Genomic DNA, 27,967 nt, shown 5'->3' on the forward strand with positions numbered 1-27,967 from the left:
CAAAACTCATCATCTATCTTGCTTGCAATGCATCCAGGTGTATTAAAAGCTGTTGTCAGTACAGTGTGAGGGGGAAAACAGTTATACTTGGAGGTTTTTTTTGCCACAATACCTTCTTATCTCTAGTTATTGCTTTCTTCTAGTTCAATGAGCCAATTGTGATGTTGTTTACTTGAGTTTGGATTCGACTCAGAATTTATCAGAACACGCATAATGAGGTAACATTTTACTTTTCTGAACAAAGATGCAAAAGACCTTGTGCTTATACAGTATATAATATTAGCACTCCAACGATAACGATGCATGATAAGGGCTTTCTTGTTTATTTTGTCTGTAAAGTCTGATGATAAATAGCAATATTTTTCATTCATTTTTTTTACAACTAAGAATTTTATCTATCAAACACCAGGGCAGTTGTGGTTATAAGTGCTATTAAGGTCTTCCCAATACAAATTGTCAGCACTTTCTTTTTAAAGTTACTGTTTTTGTTTGATATGTTATTAAAATAAATGGCTGGTTATGGGATTGTTCAGTCGACAAATCAGACTTTTTTTGTTTACATTGAATGAATGTACTCTTAATGAAAAACAGATTGCTCTAATGCACTTAATGGGTATAAAGTATCATGTGTATAATGTCTTTCTCTGCAACTAATTCCTGTATTAATTCCTAAAGAATTACAGGAACTAAATTACTACAAATAAATTATATTTGATGTTGCATTAAAGCTTGTTGTTAGGCTTTACATTCTTTGTCTTGAGTCATGAAGCACCATGTATTTTAAATAGGGACATTATGATGTAACTGTATATTTAAACAGATTAAAAAAATGAGCTTAAGATCAGCTCAAGCATCTGACGACATTCAACTTTGTCATCTTCTGTATCCTTTATTATTATTATTTCTTATTAGAACCATAGCACTAATCTAAATATGTTAAGAAGCCTAAAGAACTGAAGTCACAAAGGGCAATTGAGGCTAATGAGGTCTAGCAGAAGCTGTGAGAGGGCAGCTAAAACCTGAATTTGAGAAATCCTGAAAAACACACTATATAGTCATAGAAAATATTCTGAATAAAAACGTAAGCCTGAATCCAAATGCATAAAACATTTTCACTCTAGTTTATTAGCATTCTCTTGTACAACTTTACATTAGTAGACAGTCGAATAGTAACAAAAATAAACATAAAAGGCAGATAAATCATTTAGTGCAATAAAAATAAATGAACACCGCTGAGTGCAGATACGTGCTGCATTACAATGCTCAACAACTAAGCTCTTAGGAGCATAAGAGCATCCTCGGACATGTGCCAGGTCACCTTCATTTCAGTCAGCTTGCAGATCCCTTACCAGCTGAATGAGAGGCTCAATACAAGGCCAATAAACCAATCAAACACAGCACAGCACTGGAGCATCAAGCCTTCAGCTTCACATAAAAAAAAAGCATCAAATAAAATCACTTTGATGAGTTTCACCCAATTAAGAAGTTTTTAGAGGACTACCAGTTCTGTGTCCCGGTAGGGGACAAGAACTCAAGGCTGATATTTGAAACAAGAACTGTGGGTTTTCAAATGACTGACAATAAACGAAACCCTATTAAAATAAAATCTCCTATTTAAGGATGTGATTTTAATGCCAATGACTGGACCAATCTGGTACCCTGGACTAATTCTACACTCAAATCACTTTACAAAGGAGGATCTGCTCAAATCAAGCAAAAATCACGTATAAATCTAAAATATTAGACAGAATTAATATGAAGGCCCAGGCACTTCTCTAAAAGGAGCACCCTTCCAAACAAACTGAGTAAAAGCAACTATCAAATCAAAGTGATTTTACAAAACTAATGCAGTCAGTACAAGCCACGTCTGCTATACTGCTAATAAGAAGACAACAATATCCACTTCATTTTACTTATTCCACCTCTGATATTTACTGTTACTAGGCATTTGGTGAATGACCATATTGTGGGAACTATTAGGATATGACAATCTTCTCTACAATTTTTTTTACATGAACTAGTTATTTGGGTACACAAAACACAAACTCATTTTCAGGTGTGTGTGTGTGCAAGCATTAAATAACTTAAACGTTACCACTCAGCTACTCTTATACTATTTTCCTGGGCGATGAAAGCCATATTCTATTGCGAGGGCATATTCTCAAATATATGTTTAGGCAAACAAAAACTTCAAGTAAGCTACAATGTATTTACTTCTGTAAGACCAGTTTCATTTAACCAAGTCATGGGTAACAGCTGCTGATGTGTTAAAGATACTCGGTCCTTAAGAGAAGATACCTTTATACGCTTACTGAAAGGGTTAAACATAACTAATGAAATACTCAAAATGACCTAAAAATAATGAAACGGTGACCCTTAAAGTGCCTGCGTGTCATGTTTCTATACACTTACTTACCTTAAAATTAACAAACAGTAAATTTTACAAAGCGAGAATTCAGGAATTCCCTATTTGGTCCAGGTATCAAATAGATAACAAACGGTTTGTGACTGCGCACACACTCAACTACACACACATTCACTCAGGCGCTCGTAATTGGCAGCAGTTTCAAATGTAGTAAGTCTGCCAAGTTTTCTGCAAATCCCTGTGAGGATAATGCCTTCAGATTATCCTAATACTAAATATAAATAAGCTTTCGTGATGACCATCAATAATGGTTCTTATACATAGTCTCTTCATTATATTCTTCATTTCAGAACAACAGCAGCATTTACATTGGTGCCTATTTGGGAATTACAAAGCAAAAAGGCCTGACAAACCCTACACAGAGTAGAAAGACATCCTCGAAGACGAAAGAGACTGACTTTAGAGAGTGCACCCAGACAGTGTTGCCGACTCCGCGGTTTGTGGTTTAAACCATTAAAGGGTTCTTGATAGCAAACCCACCAGCTTGATTTAGTAGAGGACAGAATACATGGAGTGTTGGTGTAAAAGAAAAACAGTTCAAGGAAATAAGTCTAGCTTGGGGGCCCACTCAAGAGCAGTATTGACCACAGCAAGAGCTGCTGCCCCTAAAGCCACCGTGAGACCCATGACTGCAAGTCGAACAAACCGCCGTGCTGCTGAAGGTCGGGCCACTGCAACTACAGAGCTCACTCCTGAGCTCTCCAGTGCAGCCTGCTTTTGTCTGCGTCTGCGACGGAGAACTGAGTCTGGTCGTTGCTGCGCAGATGCAAGTTCAAAGTCCTTAAAGGTAGAGCTTGCCATGCTTAAAGAGACAGATACATGTAGAGAGACAGAAAAAGGTTTTATTGAAAGTGAGTAACTGCAGTTTTTGAAGTAGAAGAAACTAAAATGTGAGTATTAGTATATAAGAAAAATCAGTGATGACAGTTTCATACCACTAAAATAACTGTAAGAACTTACCTTTCATGTGAAGCAGCCTCTCTAGCCAGTTCAGAGGGGGGAAACTGTACAAAGAGGTCTCCTGCTCGGCTGATGAGCGTCTCATAGGGTAGATCCTGGGGAATCTGGGATAGCAGGTGATGAACCATGGCCATATCACATTCACACTCCAATACCTCCTCCTCTCTGTACAGCACGATCTACAACATAAATACAGTTTGCATACCAATATAAACATAGAGATGTAAACAGCATATTTGTCAAGGAAAACAATGATACATTCATACAGAAATAAGAAGCCATTCCCATTAGAGATGTAATCATTTAAAATAACACACCTGACTAAATTCAACTAAATAGGGGCAACTTAAAAAGAAGAACTGATCTGATATCACTGCATTGATATAATAATAATGATAATGATAATAATAATAATAATAATAAAGGGATTGATTGATTAGCCACAGATAATGTCAATAAATGCTCAACCATTACCAAATTGGTTTCCACAACCCTCATGAATACAACATTATCCATATCTTCAGCTGTCACAATGGCCTTTGCACAGTGAAAAAATATGAGCTTTACATATGCACAAATGGAGATTATATAAATGGTTTATTCTTACACTGATTTAGAATATGTAATTCATGTAGTGTTAAAGTAACTTGATGTTTGGGGAGTGTCTCTTAGAGACAAACCAGGAAACAGGAAACTCACCACAGCAGCAAAGTAGATTGGCATCAATGGATGGCAGGCCAGGAAGAAGTCATACAACCGTACAACATGGCGGAAGTCTGACAGGACATGGCCAAACCATGTGATGAGCCAACTGAGAGCAAAGACTGTACCCACCTCAGCCCTTAAAATGACAAGTGATGAGATCAGCTTACAATGACACACTGAACTATTTAGTTTGCCAACTGCTCCACTTAAAGTACTCTATATAGCACCTACAACCAGAAGTTTCTACAACTTGCATTTTATATACTTTATATATTTATGATATAATCAGGAACTGAAAATCAAACATGAAGGCCAACTGTAATGGTAACCTTTGGTTGCAGCCTTAATGACGTGGATGCCTTACAACTGAAACTTGAGCTATCATAATTGGATCAGTGTGATGTAAGAGCAGTCACACTTCATTCCTTCACTTAAAACAGCTTTCATTTTATAGTTGTACCTGTTTTAACATTAACCTTAGCTGTTTAAAGGAGACACCGCTGTAGATATGCCAAAGTAGTAAAGGGTCATACTAATGATCATCATTAGTACTGTCATTACAACAGACGCTAAAAGATTTTCTGTCTAAAGCAAAAAAATTACTATTGCATGCACAATTCTTTACTGTAAATTTAAGAAGCTAATATTAAAAGTTGGGTATGCAATCTCAGGCTTGTCATTCAACACTAAAAAATAAAAATGCAAGGTTTAACATCCTCTTGTATCCTAATGCAGAACAAAACCATTTGGTCTACTTTCACTAAAATAGTAGTGAATCTTACTGTTGCATGAAGTCATGCACCTCAGGGTTGACCCTTTCGATGATGGGCATCAGATAGTTAAGAATGTGTTTTGTGTTGTCCATAGTGGGATCCATGAAGTCCCTGAGAAAGAGAATAAGACAGACAGCATTTTTTAATACCTCACAGTATGATTTTTTATTGAAGCACAAAGCAATAAGGACAGACTGTGCATACAAAAAAAGTGGAAGATTAAGTAGCAGAGAAAATAACCTGCTGTAGATTCATTTGTGTCTGTGATAAGTACCTGAGGTGATGTGTGGAGAGCTTCTCCACTAGAGCAGTTGCAAGACGCTCTCCCACAACTAATAAAAAGGTCACGACAATGTCATGGTATCCTTGGTAGTAGTGCAGCTGGGGATTACGTTGCAGAACTCTGAGGATGATGTCGATTAACTCTTCCTGGAGACCCTCTCTCTGCTCATCTGGCATACCTATGCATGCATAGCCAAAATAGCGCTGTATGAATGTTTGTGTGATTGGATGGATGAGACTTGTTATCGAAAGTGCATTGAGTGCTCAAAATGAAATAGACCAGCCCGTTCAGCATTTTTCAAATAAAATACAGCTGTTAGCTTACATTGGCATTCAAAATGTCTCCACAACTAAAAAAATAATAACTATGTAATTCAAATTTGGAGTTAGGCTAACCACCATAGCAGCTCTTTCAACTCAAGTTTATTTAGCTGAAAAAGATGGAAAAGCAATTTCAGTGCATGTCGTTTGAGTACATCATATGAATTCTCAATTGTCTTGGTTTGAGAATTTGATTTGTAATGGGAAAAATCTAGTTAACCCTCACATTTATTGGGGCGATCGTGGCTCAAGAGTTGGCAGTTTGTCTTGTAATCGGAAGGTTGCTGGTTTGAGCCCCAGCTCGGACAGTCTCGGTCGTTGTGTCCTTGGGCAAGACACTTCACCTACCGCCTACTGGTGATGGCCAGAGGGGCCGATGGCGCAATATGGCAGCCTCGCTTCTGTCAGTCTGCCCCAGGGCAGCTGTGCCTACAACTGTAGCTGCCTCCACCAGTGTGTGAATGAATAGTGGAATTGTAAAGCGTTTTGGATGCCTAGAAAAGCGCTATATAAATGCAATCCATTATTATTATTATTACATTTAGATGTAGGTTGTTAGAATTTCACTGTATGATTTTTGTATAGCCTTTGTAGGCTTAGCCGAAGTATGAATATGTGTCAGGATGACATGGTGAAAAACTGCTTTGCTTTGTTTAACAATGTTTCGCTATGTTATCTGCTAACTGTTGGGGTGTAGAAGGACGAAACTCCCTAGCTGACCAGTGTCAGGAGCTTCCTGGGAAAAGATAGTGGGAGTTGCCCTCTCCCCAGTAACATCCCGTGGGACAGAAACCTGCTGTAACTAAAAGATACACAGAGTTGTGTGTGAGGGTATAAAAGAGGAGCTGAGATGTCCTAAGGTCAGAGCTGGAATGACTGTGAACTGTGATGTGTGTTGGCTCTCCTTCATGCAGTAATAAAATAGCTTGACCACAGCTCTGAACATGTTGCAGACATTCTTTTTTACAGAAAATACCACGACAGATTCCTGCAGTGGAGAGCAATAGATATAGCTGCAACGAAGCCAAGTGGCTACCAGCAAAAGCCACTATATCAGCTAGTAGCAGAAAAGCCATTTTCATATTGCATTGATAATTACAATATTAAATGCAGATTATTTTTCAGGTGAATAACTATCGAATTTAAAAGGTTACAATGGAAGAAACAGTGTTTTGTCAACAATGTATGGGCAAAACATTTCTCAACAAAACTTCTAGCTAATTACACCATAACCCACTACAAGGCCAATAATATATAAAGAACGATGGTGACCCTGTGTCCATGTCAGCAAAGGTTAAAAATATACACGATTTGCAAGTAGAATTTGCCAACCCAGTTCAGTTTTCCCATAACATCTGGGATATGCTTCAGCCCCCCCAATCCATGAATTGGAAAAGCAGTTAAGAAACTGGAGGAATTTATAGTTGTATTAGAAATGATGACACAGTCACTCTATATAATGTCTACAGTGTGTGTATGTAGACACAATTGGCCATAGATTGGTCACTCACCAGGTGGGAACCTCCGTAGTGAACGCTGGACATCCAGCAACACCTGGTTGTAGTCTTTGTTATTTTCTCGGTCTACAGTGTCTGAAAAAAATGAAAATGTTGCCACCAGCAATTACTGTATGATGCATTGACTGCTAGCCTTTGTATTAGGAGGTGAAAAAGAAGCGAGATGCGCAACTGCATATCGTCAACAATTATAATACCTGGCTCTTGATTCAAGACATCAAGGGGGACGTTGAGGAGCTTAGGCCAGACCTGGCACCGTATCTCATCGGTCAGCAGTCCTCCTTCACTGATAGCCATCCTCCTCAGAGCTGCTACGTCCACTGGACTCACACTCAGTGCCTGTGTGATATCCGCTATTTTCCTCTTCCGTCTGGTGTCCCAGTCTGGAACAGACAACATCGTTTCACTGTTAGAAGCTATGCTCCCACATTTGTTTATTTATTTGTTAGCACTCAAACAGTTGACATGGCACAGTTAGCGACCGTTACCTTGCTTTCCATTCACTGGCGACGATGCTCCAACATTTCTAGACTTCTTCATGGTGTCTGTACGTCTTGATGCGTCCTCGTTAGATAGCACTACTTTCCATTCTCCCTAGTTTTTGCTAACTCCGATTTAGCCTTGCGTGGCTGTCAATGAAAACTGTTTAATTAGCAATGCTAGCCCCATGAAAACACGGCCTGGTAGATAACTAGCTATTCAGTGTTAGCTATTTACTAAGCTCGCGCTACACTGCCCTGGTTCCTTAACGGCTATTTTTAGGAACACAGCCATCATTGCTGGGACCACTGACAAACAGGTTAACAACCGCCTACCAGCACTTGGATTAAATCGAAAAACCGGCTACATGTTTACATTGGCGGAAGCAACCAAGTATACAGCTGATACAGTTAGCCTAGCCGCTCATACGGAGTGATGACGTGACAGGAAAAAAAAAACAGGAAGAGGAGGAGGGGTCGACCCAATTTTTACTGTAAAGAAACGAAACTTTAGAAACAGGAAAACACTAACAAAAAACCCCATCAGGCAATACTTATCTACCGGGTTTATATAATACATAGACTAGAACTGTCTGCAAACTGTGTGGAACAGTATTTTCCTTGATATAAAATTATGACTTAACAACCAATATATAATGATAATAATAAAAATGATAAACAATTCTGAGAGATTGTGGTGCTCTCTAAAATCTTTTTTTAAACTTAAGCAGGCCTAATTTGGAAATTAGCGGAAGCAAAAATGCGTTTATAACAAATATAAGAATTAAATGTGATCAAAGATGAAAAAAATACAACGCTATAAAAACCCGCAGTCTATTCTAGCTACTTATTACTTAGGATGTTATTATTATTAACTAGGCTAGACTTCCATAGTTATGCAATACAGTGCTTCCTGTTTCATTTATTTAAAAATAATAACATGTGTGCCCAATATCACATTAAAATAAACCTAAATTTTACATGGTCCTAGATAGTCATGCTTTTCAATTAATTTAATGCTCGCTCTATCTTTAGTCAAGGATAAAAGGACAAATCCACTCTGTCTTCTAGGTGGGGTGTTCTGAAGAAACGAAAACGAAAATGACAAAGCACTTAAATAGCAGGTTGCTGAAGTCGACAGCCGGAGAAGAGGCTGCGATGAGCTTGCGCACAGACCGAATGAGAGACGGCTAGACAAAGTTTGACCAGGAAAATATTCATGTTGGTCAGATGTCACGCTTGGTAAGTTCGTTCTTTTCTTAGGCTATCGCTTATCTAGGAAGTGTTTAGGATACAGAGTTATTTGTCTTATTGTATTTTCTTATTTAGTAAATAATAATAGCGTGTACACTGAGAACAGTGATGCGAACTGATAGCTAAAATTGCAAGTCATATAGCACACGACATGTAAAGTCATTGACAGACAGACAGACAGACAGACAGACACATAAAAGGCAATATGAATGGTATAGCTTGTTTGGAGGGCAGCCAGCCTGTGGAGTGTTATTATTGGCACATCCGTGACTAAGACTTGCGGTGTAAACCTCTGAATCATTTCTTGAAAAAGGAAACCTGTCGGGCAATATCCAGCAGAGGGAAGACTTTGCATTTCATAAGAATTCAGTGCAGTGGACAACATTAGAATAAAACAAATATGGCACGTTTCGTTTATAGCGCACACCAACAAACCTACAACGATGGACATTGAAATATAGTCGCAAAACACACACACACACACACACACACACACACACACACACACACACACACACACACATATCCATTCATCCATGAACTCTATTAGCTTTGATTCCCCCAGATTTTACTGATGTAAACATCCTTTCTATCTGACGCTGACTCACTACAAGTTATGACCCAGTGATAGAGAGTGAAAGTAATCACTCTTCCTCAATCAGTGCTGTGTTGTGTTTTCTATTTTAATAGACTCGTGGCGAAATTTCTAAATCATTGTATTGTTGCATTGTGCTTAAATGTAGTTCTTCTCCTTCCTCTCACTATTAAATCATCAGTGTTACTGGTCTTAACTTCATCATCTACCACATGCACAACCATGGAAAGCTTGATTTTAATGACTGGGAGAAGCGGACCTAATAATGGTAATTATACAGTATGTGATGGCAGTCACATAATAAACTGAGAAAATCTGGCAACTAAAATTTGTTACTTTAGTCTCATTACATAAATGTTATTTTTCCCCTAGATACTGATACTGTCCAAAGTGAGAATGCTCGTCGAGGTGGAAGGAGAAGACGAAGGGGAGCACAAGGAGACAGAGAAAGAGCACAAAGTCATGGGAGTAGTCAAGGTGAAAGGGAGGAAAGGAAAAGAGATATTGAAGAGCTGCGTGGGAGAGGAAGGGGAAGAGGTGGTGGTGCAGAGAGAGGTAGAAGAAGAGGAGCAATAGAGGTGGGCCGCAATACAGAAAGGGGAGGCAGACAAAGAGGTGCTGGAAGAGATAGAAATGAATGGGAAGGTGCAGAGAGATGGAGATCAGAAGTAGGAAGAAACCCAGAAGCAGGTCCAGTTGTTAGACTAGGAGCGAGAATAGGGATGGCAGGGAGAGAAGAACGTGGAGACAGAAGAGAAGGTTGGAGGGGTGAAAGAAGAGATGTTGAGGGAGACAGGCAAGATAGAAATGGAAGGAGATCAAATTCTGCCAGCACAGCTAGGCCACCACAGGGCCGAGGACTGGGCTTTAAAGCCCTGGAAGAACTCTCTCTAAAAGACCCATCTGTAGTGGCCATTACCATGTCCTCACATCCTTCTGTGAAAGATCTCCTCAGTGAGACCAAAATAAGGCAGGATCTTATCGAACTCATTTGCTTGGTGCTGAGTAAAGCCTTTAAATCAAGGACAGACAGAGGCACTCAGCAGCACCTGGCTGGCATTATAAAAGACTCAGGGTTCTTCTGCACCTCTCTACCCCACTATCTTGCGGGGATGGTGTCAGATAGCAAACCTGCTCGCAGAGCACAATACCCACAGCATCTGGAAAATATCCTGGTGATTCTCTCACAGGTAAATAAACTGATGAAACATAGAAAACCTGACAAAACATAGGAAATTCAGCTGAAGGATAATTGATTTTATATCTGAAAAACATATGAGGACATTGCTCAATAGATGAAGCAATAAAGTACAAGGGGAATTTTACTATGTACAAACAGTGTGTATACTGTAATGTACTTCATACACTAAAATACAGACCAGTGAGATTTTTTTTATATGTACATACAGTGCAGTGGGAATGATAGTGTAATATATAAATCACATTTATTTTTATTTTTCCTGTGTGCAAAGAGAAAAAGGCATAATGAAAGATACAGTTATTGAGAAAATCAGATTACACAGATGTAAACAAACCTTATTTAGGCATTTCTGTTTTTATTTCCTGTGCTTTTTATTAACAGTTTTAAAGTAGCTCAATTCTTTTTTCCTTGTTATGTTTATTAGGTGCTTAACATCTTCCCTGCTAGTTCGGTTCATACAGTGAGTTTGTTACTGACACTGCTCCAAGCCTCCATTAACAGCCTGAGGGCATCAGGTGTGGACTTTCAGCCTCAAATTGAGGAAAGTGTGGAGCAACTTCAGGACCTGATCGCACACCTCCAGAATAGAGCAAGAGAGGGTACCCTGCGCTCAGACAGAGACACATATGCATTCCTGCCCTCTGGTGGTGGTAACCCAGGTAACTGGCTCTTAGAGATATTTCTACTGAAATCAGTTTGTTTTTACATATTTGGATAGATTGTCCTGAAGCAAATACCATGCAGTTGGCCAGAAAAAAAAAACTTTTTGTAAGGTTTCGAAATGTTAGTATAGATCGGACAGTTATTAATACTTCCACTATTTCTAACCTAGATGATGAAGATCAACAGGATTTCAGGACCATACCAATCTACCCAACTCCACAGGAGTTCCGACAGGAGCATAGGCCTTTCCTTAGACCTAACATTACCTCCCAGAGCTACACAAACACCCACCTCTACCTTGATACACACTTCCGGCTGCTCAGAGAGGACTTTGTGCGACCACTGCGTGAGGGGATTCAGCAATTGCTCCAGAACCAAAAAGATATCGGAAGGACCAACAGCCCACTAAAGACAAAGCGCTTTGATGATATCAGAATATATTTTGACGCACAGCTAGTGGTGCCCAAATGCACACACACTGGCATTGCCTACATTGTCCAGTTTGACGCACAGCCACTTAAGGTTAGCTTCTGGTTGTTGATGTCTTTGTAAAATGGCATTTGAATGATGCAGTAAAGTATATTCTGTGTCACTGATGTGTTAATACATACACTGGTCATTCACTATTTAAATGTCAAATGTAAAGACATATATAAACATGTATATTACTAACAGGTTGTCCATTTTTCCCACAGTTTGTACGCTGGCAGAACTCCAAGAGATTGCTTTATGGCTCCCTGGTATGCCTGTCAAGTGATAACTTTGAGAGCTTCCTGTTTGCCACAGTGTCAGATCGAGACCCTGAACATCTGCAGGAAGGACTGGTCCAGATTACATTTACAGAGGAGAGCAGGTTAAAGCTGGCAAGAATTGAGGTAGAGTAATACATTGTTTGCACCATATGTTAAAATGGGCATGATGCATTCAGTTTCTTTGCATAAATGTAAGAAATATCTGTGGTCATTTGAAACAGAAATACAAAGAACAAAATTTGTTTTTTTAAAATCACAGAAAGATCGAGTGTTTCTTATGGTCGAGACCACTGCCTACTTTGAGGCTTATCGGTATGTTCTAGAGGGCTTACAGGAGCAGAGGGAGGATGATTTGCCCTTTCAAAGGTAAGGATGTGTGTCAATGTGCTGCCCTGGACTTTCAGATTTTACTGTCAAGTTTTTTTTTTAATAAAATCCAAAAGTTATTTTAAAACAATTAACACCACAAATATTTTTAAAAGAGTTTTGAGTGAGAAAACAGTAGCAAGAAGGGTTTGACAGCGTTTTTTGGAGTAAAAGTGTCAAAGTAAGTTCAGCATTCACTTTAATTTATCATATCATCTCACAATTCCCCAAAAACTTTTACATATGGATCTTTTCAATACTTCAAATATTGCCATCACCTTCAGTACCCTTAACAAATACTGAAAAAATATTGTTTTATATTTGTTGCCTAGCAGTATCTCTAAATGAAACTCCATTAAACCTTTTCTCTCAGAACTACAACATAAAAAGGGTGTCAAGGGTTTTCCCACACTTGACTAGTTTGACAAATAAACTAGGAAAACTCATGTAAGTGCCTGCAGTGAAGACCAAGAGACATAGGGTGTGTTTTGCTGCTGCTATTATCATGGTTAATACCACTAAACCATAAGTGTTGTTGCCATTGCACATTGCACTTTGTTGATGATAAAATCTGGGCTGTTCTGTCTGGGCTTTTTTGGGGTGTTTTTTTGTTTGTTTTTGTCTCTCTGTGTATGGACAGACTGCAAATCAATTTCCCATTGGGGACAATAAAGTTACCGTTGACAACTGAAAGTTCCCATTGACCGTTGAAACCTGATTTTAACAGCACAGTTTCTGTAGTTAAGCAAAAGTCCTTGCGATATTGAAACGCTGATTTATTGTTTAGGGAGAGATTTTCTTTAAAGAAATATATTACTAAGGATCTTTAATTCTTTCAGGTACATCGTGGAATGCAAGACAGATGTCCAACCGCCAGCTTATCTTCGAAGAAATGATAATTATGACTTGTCATCTGTTGCTGACCTCGACTACAAGGCCAGAATACGGCCCTTTCACAGTCTGAAGGCAGAGGCCTGGCCAAGGATGGAGGAGTTGGGTCTGGATGAGTCTCAGATGAAAGCCTTCCAGCTGGCCCTCACAAAAGAACTGTCTATCATACAAGGACCTCCAGGCACAGGTAAGAAATTGAAAGACCATTGTTAGTGAGTTTTTCGTTTTTATTTGTTGAATGACAGAATTTTAAGAAGTGCAAAGTTAAGTTTTCTCTAGCAAAAGTCAACATGTTTTTTGGCCTCAGGAAAAACCTACGTCGGTCTAAAGATTGCTCAGGCGCTCTTGACCAACCAGGAACTCTGGAGAGATCAACCTGACATGGCTCCGATGCTGGTTGTGTGTTACACCAACCACGCCCTGGATCAGTTTCTTGAGGGTAAGCACCGACAGCTGCTTCGTAATAACACGCTTGGTTTGCTCACTTGTCACGGAAGAGGATGTTTCAATTTCAGGTACAAAGAATCTTATGTGTCAAGTGTATTTACATTCACTAAAAGGCCACAGACCTCTACTTCAGGTTATATTTAATTATTTATCCTTCTGGTCTGTTTCCTGGAATGGACAATGCAATGCAAAAAAAAGCTTTCAGTGTTCTGGGATGTGACATGCATTTATTTTAACTCTGCATCTCAGGTATTCATAAATTTTTAAAAGATGGCATAGTGAGAGTTGGAGGTCGCAGCAACAGTGAGATCCTGAAGCGTTTCAATCTGAGGGAGCTGACCCATTCACCTAACTTCAGACGAACACTGCCCAGTCATCTGCGTAATGCATATAATCAGGTGAGCTTTTGCAGGTGAACTGCAGTTTGAATCTTATTTTAAAATGCTCCTCGTGTATTCCTTTTGTTCACAGAAAAGATGAAGAAAAGACTCAGAATATATAAAAAGATGAAACAGGTTTAAATAAACGCCTTTTGTTTCCTGTTAAACATCTTTTGTTTATCTAATAGGTTTTCTATTGCGTTTTTTTTTGTCAATGATCACACAATCATTCTTTTTGCTTTGTGTGGCTTGCTCACCTGCTTAACAGGTTTACAGGCAGCTGTGTGAAGAGGAGAAGGAGATCGAGGAACAGAGTATAAAGTTGGAATGTTCTTTGAAAGGTGTGTTGAGGGAAAGCTTCTTACACAAGTTCATCTTGCGCCAACACTGGGACAGCCTGCATCGCCGCCCTGTGAGTCATTCTGAATAAGAAATTCACATTTTATGCATGTGAAATGAGCTTGACAGAATGAGTCCAAACTCATGAGTTTGAAATGATTTGTAGGCAATGGATGAATTTCAGACCTGGAATGAGAAGAAGCCCAGCCTGATGATGGAGTGGTTGGGTTTGGGTTCCACTGTCGTCCTCCAGAGGGAGACAGAGAATGCGAATGGAAATGATGGTAAGACTTTTACTCTAAGCGGTGCTCAACTGAACAAGTAAAAGATTATTTAACCCTTTAAGACCTACCATAGAACCAAGTCCACCAGAGCTTATATTATATAAATACATGCTGTGGAGCCATTTTTGGGAGCATTTCAAGTTGCTATACATCAATACAACCATTACAGCCTAAATTTTAATAATATGTCTGCATTAAGTGCATAGTACTTACATACATTGCAAAAAAGTGCAATAAACTACAAAAAAATTGAAAATCGTTTTGTTTTTTTAACATATATTTCTAGTTAGAGAAATTTAAGAGGCTTATCCCTCAAAACTGTAAATACAAAAAAGTTGCACAAAATAGTTTCTCACCACAGGAAATTTATTTTGAGTGTCTTCATAGTTTTATTTTTGAAATACACCAATTTTTATATACTGCTGGAAAAACGAAAATAAATATTATAATGCAAATTTGCAAAAAAGCAGCATATGAATCAAAATAAACTATTTCCAGCAGTGCAATATGAGTCCTAAGCATCCCAGAAACGACACAGAAAGTCATAAAGTCAAACATAACTTTTAAAAACACCAGTATAGGCTCATTGAGGCCCAGATGGTAAAAAACTACATTTCCGCGAAAATGACGTCACTTCCGGTTTCGGGCAGGTCAGATGTAAGTACAACTCCTCAGGTTTCATATGCAAAAAAAATTATTGCGCTAGCTTACGTGTTTGCAGAGCTACCGGGATTTAAAAATAGTTACGCAAAATGGAGCATGTCTGCTCTGACCGGTTTTAAAGGGTTAATGACTGACTTTCATCTAATGTAAACACTTAAGGTTCCAAAACACCAACATGAGCGTTAAATCTAAACTTAAAACTGCTGTCACAGTCATTTCAGATCAGCAATTGCTGTCAGTGAAGACTATAAACATTTTATCATGCACATACTGTCACAATCTGAAAGCAGGGACTCAAGCGCAGAACAGGTTGACGTCTCAGAGCACCATTTATTTACACACCAATGCGATAATATATACAGTGACGGGGAAAAATCCAGGGTTCCAAGGGATTAGGGGAAGGCTCTCTCTCTCTCACGCTCGCTCACGTCCTCACATCCAACTCACACACATTCGTACAGCTGGGAGGTCACAGGTCCGGGAAGGTAAACTGGAACAAGAAAGGGAAAAATCACTCACAAGTCACGAAGGTAGGGCATAAAGGTACAAGACCACGGGAGCTGGGAAGAGAGACCAATGTTAGTAGCACAATCATCCAGCGATGAGAAGATCTGTGGCCCAGCCTCAAATAGTAGTCGGGAAATCAGCTGATCGCCAACAGGTGTGTGAGCCAAGGGTGGGAGCCAGCGGTGAGCTCCGCCCAGGCAGAGAGCAAAAACACAAGTGTAGCCTTGTGAGGCCGGCTGGGCAGGCACGGGGACCATGACACATACAGTATGTTGAATAGCATAAATACCATATGCTGAGCATGCTGAAAATAGAATTATTTCACTTTATGAGGTGTCAATAAAAAAAAGAAATATGTGCATTTGTTGTGGTGTTTGAAAGAATTGTCATTCTGACCCATTCTGTCGCTCTGAACAGTATCAATGGAGGTGGATGAAGAAGAGGACCTCATTGAAATCGCTGAGGAGGCAGATCTGATCCAGGCAGAGCGGATTATTGAAGACAACTTTGGTCCCAGAGGCATTAGAGATGCCAGGAAGAAGGAAGAAATGCAGGATGCTGTCAGAGAAGTCGAGGATCTCATGCTTGCTATGAACCTGGATAAAGCTAAAATACAGGCTGAGCAGAGTGAAGAAGGATTCGAGGTAAATTTAATTGAAGGGTTTAGTGCAGTGATCGTAATGAGTTTATCATTTCTCTAAGAGCACATTGATGTAGAACCATCGCAGACTGAGTGGAGTCTGATGTAAGGATATGCTTATATTAAATCAACATCTGACCAATGGAAGTATATTTACATCTTAAGTCCACAGCATACAATATGTTATTTACATCCATGTTTGGTAGATGGCAGTTTCGGTTTTCCCTTTGTTGATGATAAGTATAGGACTTGGCATGTTACTGTGAAAACTCTGTAAGTGTAATAACCAAAAGCTTCAGGAGAAAGATTTCTCAGGCATTGTAAAGGATGGACATAGTTACTATAAGTCACCCAGCAGTTTGGGCTTTTGGTTTACAGTCTTGCATTTGCAAGATTCAGTGGTAGTGTTTTTGTCTCCCGCATGCTGTTATTCTGGAGAGGCAGAAGTTACCATGTTTAGGTGAAAGGGTAGAGTACTTAAATATCGCCTAATGCTAGGAAGTTAGTTTAAATTTCCTATGTGCAATGCTCAGGCACATCAGCTAATTAGTGCTCAACAGACTAATGAAACATTAGAATTTCACTCACCAAAATTGAAGCACAAACTTCTTAGATGGTCTGCCCTCAGCAGCAAACCATAATATTAGTCAGAGACTTGCATTAAAAACCATAATATTAGTCAGAGACTTGCATTAAAAACCATAATATTAGTCAGAGACTTGCATTAAAATGCTCCAAGAACAATCAACTGCATAGAAATCTAATTGTAGTAATCCAAGAAGTGACAGTAATGTTACAGTAATGTAACCTATTGGTTAGTTACAAAGTTTTAAAACTTTTCCCAATAGCACCTGTGGCCATATGAACAGACTGAGGCTCAACATCAAACCATAATATTAGTCAGAGACTTGCATTAAAATGCTCCAAGAACAATCAACTGCATAAACTGAGTGTAGAAATCTAGTTCAGTGATTGTAGTTAGAAGAGGTGAGGTCTAAAAGATAACAATCAGCTCCAGATGCTTGTGTCAGAACATCTGTCAGTCAATGTAACCGTGTCTCTAACTCCAGTATCCAGTATCTAGTGCACACTATGACAACTTATTACAAAAAGAAAAAAGAAAACAACAAAAAAATAATACAATATCTACTTTATAATATGAATTCATCACTTAGTTAACTGAGGTTCAGAAGGTTATAATGTTTTTTTTACCATCCTGATCCATACAGTTCCAACCAGACCAGAGGAAAAAGATGAAGAAAAAAATCCGAAACGAAATTAGGAAGACCTCAGCTATGACTGAAAGAGAGGAAGATAACGTGTTTGATGTTTGGACTCTTAGTCAGCAAGACAGATGGAAGCTCTATCGGTATGTCTGCATCTGTGTTTTCTTTTATTACTATGTACCTTTTTTCTGGCTCTTCCCTTCTGTTGCATTCTCTGTACAGTTCTGTCCTCTTTCCTTCTTTCTTAATTCGCCTTTTTATTCTACACTCTTTCTATTCCCTGACCTACCTTCGTATATTCCCACTGTGTATAATTAAGTCAAGTAATCACTAAGAAAATGTATCTCTTAGGATTTTATCACAGCAGAAAGCCAAGATGTAAATCTAGTCTTCTATTACTGTAAAATCAGGACTGAAAGAACTGTGTACACAGTTTTATTTCTCATTTAAACTAACAAACAGGGAATTGAAGACAAAAACAATGTATTGTTTAAATTGTTTAATTGTTTATGTGTATTAGTAATGAAGAGGTATTAGTCAATCATAATATATTTTTGCTCTTGCTCCATGTTATTTCAGATTAAAACAATAATAATAATCTTAGGGCTTCTGCATGGCTCTTTCAGTCAGTTCAGTGTTTTACTATTTCATATTGGTTTTGTGTTTTCAGGTTGTGGGTGTCACGCTACAGGACGGAGCTTCGCGAAAAAGCCCTGCTATCTGAACAAGCCTACCAGAATGCAGTGGACAGATTGGCTGATGTAAAACGGCATGAAAGTCTCTGTCTCCTCAAAAAAGCCACGGTACAGAATATATCAATTAGCATATTCCTTTTAAAAATCCTAACCATAAATTATATAGAATTGATCAGATTTATTATAAATTATTTTAACTAACATTAACAGATAGATTATTTTTGGTTTCATTTGCCCAGATTTTGTGGCAAGCATCTTTGTGCAAGAGAAAAAAAACTGTATATTATCCAAATTAAAAGAGTTTTTTCTTCTGTGCCTCCATTTAAAAATAGTAGAAGAGAGCAGAATTTCTCCTGGTAATCCAAGAAGTGACAGTAATGTTACAGTAATGTAACCTATTGGTTAGTTACAAAGTTTTAAAACTTTTCCCAATAGCACCTGTGGCCATATGAACAGACTGAGGCTACAAGCGATAAAGAATCAAAGTGTTAAACAACTACAGAAACAGATAAGCTGCTTCCCACTGTTTCCAGTCTTTATGTTAATCCAACAGACTTCAGCTTGCATTTGTATAGGATTGATATCTACCTTATGCTCTAACAGTCCACAAAAATAAATAGCAAATTCAGGTCAACTTGTCTCTTTAAAAAAACAAATATCCTGTCCACCAGGTTGTTGGCATGACAACAACAGGGGCAGCAAAGTTTCGTCAAACCCTGCAGGAAGTGCGTCCACGTCTGGTGATTGTAGAAGAGGCTGCAGAGGTTCTTGAAGCCCACACCATCACCACATTGAGCAGAGCATGCCAACACCTTATTCTGATCGGAGACCACCAACAGGTAAGACCTGACACAGACAAACAAGGCGATGTTTCCTGAGCACTTAGGAGACTTGCACGGTTTATTAACTCTGCTTGACTATTCTTGGATCGCTATATGTGTTTTTAACAAGGCACAGTTGTAACATGAAAATTTAAAGACAACATATTATGAGATGCTCTGTGCTTTTCTATATCTTTATGTGTGTTGCCTTGAAGGTAGCAAAAGAAAAAAACCAACTAGCTATTACAAGAGATAGAGAAGAGTACGCAGTGATATCCTGGACATCAGGAGGCTATTATACAACAACTTGTCGGGGCCTGCCAAGGACATATGGCTAGGCAGCCTGTCTACCAATCTGCAGCATGTGATCACAGCTACACAAAACTCTATCACACATCTCAATATTCAGCTCTGGTATATTCTTGCTGTGCAACAACTATCAAAAACTAACATTTGCTTAGTGTCCCTGTTTATTCATGTTTATTTATGAATCTGCATACATAGGGTATACATTTGACTATACTAACAAGCGTGTGCTCCATGCAGTTGTACTAAAAGTTTAGTAATGGAATTTAAATGAAGTTGGCTAAAAGAGTGACCTTCTTGCAACCCAGAGTTGGAAATAAATGGCAGTTTTTACACCTTATCATTATACTTCTTTATATCATGTACATCAGATTAACATAATAGTATGGAACCTCATGTGTAGCACATTAAATAGTATTTAATGTGCTACAGTATATGGATAAAATTATTTGTGTAGTTATAGTATAGTTATATTTTCTAGTTTATTCATATTGTAATTTACCAATTTAAGTAAGTGGTGAAAAAGAACAAATGAACAAACTAGATAAGGTATCCTGGTGGCACATATTAGTGTTAGTCAATAGCAGTTATTTTTACTCTAGAGGCAAGCATTAAAGCATTATTTTTGTGGAACATAAACTTGAATCTGTGCATTTAGAGAAGGTAGATGGATCACACTGTCCAAGTAAAATAAGGCCTGGCATTGTTGTGCTGGTCATTAATCGCAGGTTTGGTGTTGAATCGAGCAGAACACAATGCTTCACATTTATACTAGAATTTGTCTTGCCTCCCCCACACCACTCCCACATACATGCACAATCACGCTCTGTCCTCTAGCTAAATTAGGTTTGCACACGCGCACACATACGTGCACGCACACATACACAAGTACATACATACAAGCAAAACTAAAACGACAGCAAAAGAAAGTTAGAGTGCATTTGCATGCATTCTATACTCCCATCCAAATACACACCCATATAAGAATATTTATTTTACTCATTCATGGTTTCCCATATTTGTATTTATGGTGCTTACAAATGGCTAGGAACTATTTAATAGCTGTTCAATAGTAATTATGTCTGATGCTCCTAGTCCTAGGGCTAGGAAACTCAGTGCTCTTTTCTTCACTTAGATTGCATGATGTTGCTCTGTGCATTGCATTTAAAGTCTAGAAAAAGAAGTCGTACTGTTATTTTTGGAATAACAGAAAGCAATGCCTTGAAATAAGCAGGTAACAATTAACAAGTTTCATGTAAATATTAGGCATTACCTGATTTCTAATGTTAACTTACCTTTCAAAGCATATGATAAACAAGTGTTTTTTTCCCCCTCTCCTTTAGCTGCGCCCTAGTGCCACAGTATATGAACTCGCTAAGAACTTCAACCTGGAGATGTCCATGTTTGAGAGATTAGTGAACATGGGACTGCCTTTTGTCAGACTGAACTACCAGGTTTGTTTTTCTGCATATATTAGCTCTCTCATCTTCTTGCAGGATCAGTCATTAAATTGTAGACATGTTTAGATGATGCAGTTAAAGACAGTAAGATATATATCTCAGTATCTCTATGCGATTTGTTCATCTATGGTCCTTATTTTTGTTTGTTCTTAAGCATCGTATGAGGCCAGAAATTGCCCGTCTTCTGACCCCACACATCTACAAAGAGTTAGAAAACCATCCTTCTGTGTTGGAGTACGAAAACATCAAGGTACATGTTTTTGTTTGCTCTCCTGCAGTGCCTCCTGCATGCAAGGATTTTTTTTTTTTTTAAACTTTGCTACTCTAGACTTTCAAATGCATCTCAAATCTAATTTAGGCTGTGCATTCAATATCTAGAATACAGGATAAAAAATATAATACGACAAATATAAAAGAATAATGTGGAATGTGTTTATTAAATGTAAATTATTAAATTTACAGGGCCTAAAGACCAATTTGTACTTTGTGGACCACAACGAACTAGAAGAAGAAATCAGAGATGGAAAAAGCCATCAGAACCGTCATGAGGCAATGTTTGTTGTAGCTCTTTGTCGCCACTTTCTCTTGCAAGACTACAAACCAGAGCAAATTACCATCCTCACGACCTATACTGGCCAACTCCACTGTCTGCGTAAACATATGCCAGCCAAGGAGTTTGCAGGTGTCAAAGTGCATGTAGTAGACAAGTACCAGGGAGAAGAGAATGACATTGTATTGTTGTCGCTTGTCCGTAGCAACCGACAGTCTAAAGTTGGCTTCTTGAACATTTCCAATCGTGTCTGTGTAGCGTTGTCACGTGCCAAGAAAGGTCTCTACTGTATTGGCAACAGAGTGATGCTGGACCAAGTCAAACTGTGGAGCAAAATCTTCCACACCTTGAGAGAGAAGGATCAGGTTGGAAAGGCTCTGACTCTGTGCTGTCAGAATCATCCAGATCGAGAGGTAAAAGTATCAAATGCTGACGATTTCAGACAAGCACCCGAGGGAGGCTGCACCCAGCCTTGCCAGTTCCGTTTAGACTGTGGCCACGTTTGTGCTAGGGTCTGTCATCCATATGACCCAGAGCACAAGAAGTATAAGTGTGTCAAAAAGTGTGAGAAGATTTTATGTGATCTGGGACACAAATGCACACTTCTATGCCATAAAGAATGCCCAAAGAACTGTCCAGTAAAGGTTGAGAAGATCATACCCAAGTGTCAACACACACAAATGATTCCTTGTCACCAGGACCCAAACACATTTACATGCCAGGAGCCTTGCCAGAAGTTGCTCAGCTGTGAACATCCATGTAAGTCAGTCTGCGGGTTACCATGCACCAGTAAGTGCAGGGTGAAGGTCATCTTAAAACTTAGGTGTGGACACACCCAGGAAGATGCATGCTTTTACAAAGATTGCATCGATAAGGCTGAATGTAAGGCCCCATGTGAGCACCAGCTAAAATGTGGACATGCTTGCCGTGGTACCTGCGGCAAATGTTTTCAGGGACGCTTCCACTTTTCCTGTTCTCACAAATGCGAACGTCTCCTCATCTGCTCTCACCAGTGCAAGGAACCTTGCACTGGTGATTGTCCTCCTTGTCAGAGACCTTGTGAGAATTGCTGTGTCCACAGTAAGTGCATGAAGCCATGTGGGCAGCCGTGTGCTCCTTGTAGAGAGCCCTGTGAATGGCAGTGTGCTCACCATCGCTGCAATAAGCTTTGCTATGAGCCATGTGATCGCCCACCATGCACTGAACCCTGCAACAAGACCCTAGATTGTGGCCACCCGTGCATTGGACTGTGCGGAGACAAATGTCCAAGTAAATGCCGCATCTGTCACCACGATGACGTCACAGAGATTTTCTTTGGCACTGAAAATGAGCCAGACGCTTACTTTATTCAGCTGGAGGATTGTAAACACATCATTGAGTACACAGCTATGGACATATACATGGGTATGGATGATAACAACCAGGCAAATGAAGTAGAGCAGGTGGCCATAAAACTAAAGGAATGCCCCAAGTGTCGCACTCCGATCAGAAATAATCTGCGCTACGGATCTCAGATCAACCGCAGTCTGGAAGAGATAGAGATGGTAAAGGAGAAGATAAATGGACAGCAGTCAGATATTGAAAAAAAGAAGGAAGCACTTCAAACTCAGTGGTGTGAAAACCTTCAAACCTATGAAATGGATGACCAAATGGAATATATGCTTATCGAAGAAAGTCTGGAAAAACCCTACCTCACAGCAAATGATCTATGGGTAGTGGAAAACAAGATGGATTTCTTAATAAGAGTTCAGAAGCTTCTGAAGATTGAGAAGAAAGACATGTTGGACATGGATCGCGACAAGTTCTTGAGGAACGTTGCAGAGTTTGTGTGTTGGCTCAATAGCTACCACCAAAAATTCACAGACCAGCAGGTCTTTGATTTGCAGAGAGAGCTACAGAGACTCAATCTCCTGGCTGAACTGAATGTTCGTTGCCATTTGGCAAATAAGAGGAGACAAACGGATCAAATTCAATCAGACGTACAAAAAATAAGAGATATTTTGGAAACGTGGGGTCAATTCACTGAGCAAGATGAGCAAAAAGTGAAGGACGCCATGAAGAAACTAGATGAGAAGTTTCCACTCAGTGGCTTGGGGATCAGTGACGAGGAAAGAAAGATGATTGTCTCAGCCATGAAAATGCGACCTGGACACTGGTACAAATGTCCAAATGGCCATGTCTATCTCATCACAGAGTGTGGAGGGGCTATGGAGAGCAGACATTGTCCTGATTGTAATGCTACTATTGGTGGGCAAAGCCATATACTTGCAAGTGACAACCAAGTTGCCTCAGAGATGGATGGGGCACAGCACCCTGCTTGGTCTGACGCCAATAACCTTCTAAACTTTAATCCACTTGACTTCTAAAAGCCATTTTAGAAAAGCCTGTTGTTTTCTTTCCACCCTTGACTCGTAGCTGGAACATGTATGAGTGACAAAAGTTTGTGGATTTACTTAAACAAGGGCCTCAACAAAAGTCAGTGTACTCAGTGTAAATAACTTGGCAAAGGAAAATAGCATAATTTTACTTTTTACTGTTTTACTTTATGGCACCTACGAGATGGATTAGGCAGAGAGCTTTTAATAAGACCATATTTTTCTTGCATGAACTGTACTTTTGAAACGTTTTTCTTGAAAATGTAGATTTTATGCTTGTATGTCAACATGTGTCTTGCCACCTTCTGTTTTGAACACATATCATGCAGTATTGCTATTCTAAACACGATGAGTAGTAGTTTATTTTTAAATGCTTTGTAAATTACAGATTAAATAATAGATGATTGTTCATAATGCTAAACTTGGTGAGTCTTTGGTTGCTCAGGACTCCATTAAGTACCAGTTGCATTATGGCTTAACAACAGGTGGCAGTAAAACACTGTAAAATAACAGTGAATAGTGACTTGATAGTTATTATGGTTAATGCTTGTTCATATGAGATTAAAATGTCTGTAAATGCAAGCGTGTTCTTGTTGTCTTTATTTTATATAGGTCTCCATAGGCTCAGAGAAATAAGCTCAGCAAATGTGATTAACAAGTCTACTTGTTATGCTACGTAAAAAGACACATTCACATAAAAATCTATGAAAAAAAAAAGTTCTTAGTCACTTTCAGTTGCCATCCTGCAAAAATATTATTTAACTATTACCTAACTGATGCTTGAAAGGAAAACAACAAAACGTTTCTCCTCATCATTAAAACAAATATTTTTCCTCTGTCTCTTGCCTACATACAAGCGTTAAACATTCGCGTCTATAACGGGACATCATTGGCAGCGAAGGTGATAAAAACAACCCCGAAATAGCTGCAATTCCTTTTCACTACTATACAAGACTCACAGTTGCTGAGTTTCAATTTGATGTTTTGTAACAGCTTGCATCACTTTATTACATGATGAATGCGCCCTTGTCACAAAAACAGCTCCAATGCAAACTGTGCTATCTGCAGGGGGGAAAAAAACAACAAAAATCTGCTGTCAAGACAAGTGTTAAAATTGAGCAAACTTTAAAAGCTTGCCACTCTTTCCGTATTTATAGTATTCAAGCATCAGGATGAGAGAGAGCTGGATGGCAAGGCAGCACCTGAGAAAAATGGTAATATCCTACAGGGTGGACGGCCTCATCTATCATTTCAGGTGGCCTTAAAATATGTTATTGTCAGAGTTCCAGGTAGTCTGCCCATGCAATAGACACTATCGAGTTCCCTACCACTCTTTCCAACATACAATTTGTGGTTTGATCACTGAGAAGAGAAGAAAAACTACAGAGTTTAACGACTTGGTAAAGCAGCCACAAAAGGTGCCACGAATGATAATGTGTCAGTTCATGTAAAGCCTTGAATTTGAGCACTTGAATGGGTCAAGATTGACGGCACTGACATAGCATCTGTTTTAATGCCTGAATAAACTGGAAAGCCACTTGTGAACATGTGAACTAGACACAGAAGAAATCAGTGACAAGGATGTGACCACAGCATCTGGTCAAAATTAACTGTTGAATACATTGTAAAAGATTAGTGATTGACATGGTGTATTTTAACAAGAGCTTAAATGAAAAATGTATATTGAATGACAAGAAAAATCAAATACAGAGGCTATTTCAAATAGTGGTTTTCAAAGAATCCCCAAGGCCACAGATAAAGAGTGTCTGAAGTCTTTGTAAGAGCAGTTAAAAATTAAGAGTCCATGTGAGAAATAAGGAAAAGTTCTCCTAAGATGATATTACATTTGTATAGTCTTAATGTTATATGAAACATTCTGCAGCTTTTTAAATAAATCACTTTTCATTTATTTAGTAATTTTAGTTTATTTATTTTCCGTGTTGGATTATTTTCCATGATACATTTTTCATGACAGCTTGGATAGACTTCAGCTCCCCAAACCCCACCACCCTGAATTGGATAAATGGTTAAAAAAACAGAGTAAAGAAAGTGAATAAATGAATCTGGTATTTGTATTCCATGTGCAACCTTTGTCTTAACTCAACAAAATATAAATATTTATTTTTAAATAAATGGCTGGCTTGTGAGTATACGTTTTTACCTCCTTGCATTAAAAATGCAAACAGAGAGAGAGAAAAAAACACTCGGTATTAATCTACTTCTGAGAAAATGCAACAAGGTTTATGTTCACAGAATGAACTGTTGGTATTATGCTGGCTAGGGGTAATGGGTTTGTATTATCAGAAAATTGCTCATTAATGTTCCCTTGCAGGCATTTCATAAGTAAAGCAGGTTGTGGTCCAAAGTTCCCACCAGACAGAAATAGTGTGATGAAGTGTCATAGATAGAGTATACAACGAACGTAGTCCTTTGGTTAAAGATCTAAAGCAAATTTACTAAAATGCTGGTCTTTGGTGTCATGCATTAACCTCCGAGCTTTTCTATCTGCTGTGAACCATGTCTCTGTGTTAAATAATAAATGAGCGGTTGTTTACATGCTTGTCCTCCAAAGAAGTTGTCTTTTAATTTTGCTAATGCACTGCATAATTGCGACATATTTCTTCATGGAAATTATTACACATATCTTACAAAGCCGGGGAATTACTCAGACATTTTCTTTAAATAATTGCAGTTTTCTGTAACACTGTATATTGTTTTTGAAAAGTGCTGCACTTTGATTTCTGTCCAATAACTTTCCATTTAATTTATTTCTGACTTGTGCAGAAGGTCATAATCCGCAGAGTCCATCTGGCCTCCGTCCCTTATAAGTTGGTTCAACACAGGTTGTTGCAAAATAAAGGACAGTAGTCACAACCAGAGATGGGCAGTAACGCGTTACTGTAATCTGATTACTTTTTTCATGTAACGAGTAAAGTAAGGGATTACTATTGCAAAAACGGTAATTAGATTACCGTTACTTTCCCGTAGGAACGCTGCGTTACTGCGTTACTAAAACCCTGATTTTTTTGCAAGAATGTCTCATGACAGTGACGTAAGCGAGTGCGACGTTTGTGACAACAGCTGTGTGCAGATCAACAATGGATCATATATCGAGTGCAGAGAGAGTATGAGCGTGCAGCGTTTAAAGCGTGGAAGTACTGACCTTACTTTGAGTTTGATTCCATAAAAAGTGACAAAAACATTAGTGTCCGTTGTGCGTGGGAAGAAAACTTCTTTTTACACCGGAAAAAACCCTAAACTTCCAAACAAGCACTGAGTAGCTACGACGTAATGGGAAACTCACAGAGAAACTCGCGGATTCTTCCACTGACCGCAGCACACCTGCACCAGGGTAAACCTCCGCCTACCGCACTCCTGCTTTACAGGTGAAAATAGAGCAACAGGACTGCTAGTCTTTGACTTTATTTATTTTCTTCTGTGTTTTACTTGCATCTATTTAAAGACTGAGTGTAAACACAAAAAATATTTTATTTTATGTGCTGGAATGTGCAGAAAATAAGTTTAAATGTTAAACTAATTTCTTCCAGTCAGAGAATGTTGCAGATAATTTAATTTTTGCTTGATGCTTAAAGTTAAAAGATTAAAACTAATAAAACAAGTTTTAAAAAGAGACTTTTCCATCTGATTACATTTTGTATGATGGATTATGCAGAAAAAGTAGAATTGGGCTGAAAGATCTATCTCTTTATCACCTATTCAGGGTGTAAAGCGTGTTTTAAAAAAGTAACTAAGTAACTAAGTAATTAATTACTTTTGAAAATAAGTAATCAATAAAGTAACGGGATTACTTTTTTGGGGAAGTAATCGGTAATTAGTTACTGATTACTTTTTTCAAGTAACTTGACCAACACTGGTCACAACTTTATTAAATATCGCCTTACCTTTCTTGCCTCTACACTTCCACTGGCTCTAATTTCTTCAACATTTGTCTGCAACCAAAAGTAAGAGCTTACAAGACCTTTTTTTCTCTAGTTTACAGTGGTAGACAGACTTAGTCTTTTGGCTCTGTTAACAATGATATCCATCTACGTTCAGAGAGTAAGCCACACAAAGAGAGAAACTAAGTTAC

General features: G+C 38.7%; 2 protein-coding genes across 2 annotated transcripts; one reads left to right on the forward strand and one right to left on the reverse strand.

Annotated features, from left to right (window-relative positions):
• Positions 1–1,098: 1,098 nt before the first annotated feature.
• Positions 1,099–7,916, reverse strand: tbc1d20 (TBC1 domain family, member 20). The gene is made up of 8 exons (XM_085159372.1): positions 7,472–7,916; positions 7,181–7,366; positions 6,978–7,058; positions 5,138–5,324; positions 4,873–4,974; positions 4,085–4,226; positions 3,386–3,564; positions 1,099–3,227 (listed from the first exon to the last, which is right to left on the reverse strand). Exons 1-8 carry the CDS (start codon positions 7,521–7,523, stop codon positions 2,963–2,965), a joined length of 1,194 nt encoding a protein of 397 aa, XP_085015498.1. The 5' UTR covers positions 7,524–7,916; the 3' UTR covers positions 1,099–2,962.
• A 556-nt stretch (positions 7,917–8,472) lies between these two features.
• Positions 8,473–27,296, forward strand: znfx1 (zinc finger, NFX1-type containing 1). Its single transcript, XM_085159369.1, has 19 exons — positions 8,473–8,704; positions 9,493–9,579; positions 9,684–10,501; positions 10,937–11,171; positions 11,345–11,697; positions 11,871–12,050; positions 12,187–12,293; positions 13,133–13,371; positions 13,492–13,623; positions 13,881–14,029; positions 14,280–14,423; positions 14,517–14,634; positions 16,222–16,448; positions 17,674–17,813; positions 18,341–18,473; positions 19,037–19,204; positions 20,836–20,946; positions 21,107–21,202; positions 21,415–27,296. The coding sequence occupies exons 2-19, from the start codon at positions 9,534–9,536 to the stop codon at positions 23,866–23,868; spliced, it is 5,850 nt and encodes a 1,949-aa protein (XP_085015495.1). The 5' UTR covers positions 8,473–8,704; positions 9,493–9,533; the 3' UTR covers positions 23,869–27,296.
• Positions 27,297–27,967: the final 671 nt, after the last annotated feature.

The sequence above is a fragment of the Neolamprologus multifasciatus genome, chromosome 5, assembly GCF_963576455.1.
Source record: "Neolamprologus multifasciatus chromosome 5, fNeoMul1.2, whole genome shotgun sequence".
Classification (NCBI taxonomy): Eukaryota; Metazoa; Chordata; class Actinopteri; order Cichliformes; family Cichlidae; genus Neolamprologus; species Neolamprologus multifasciatus.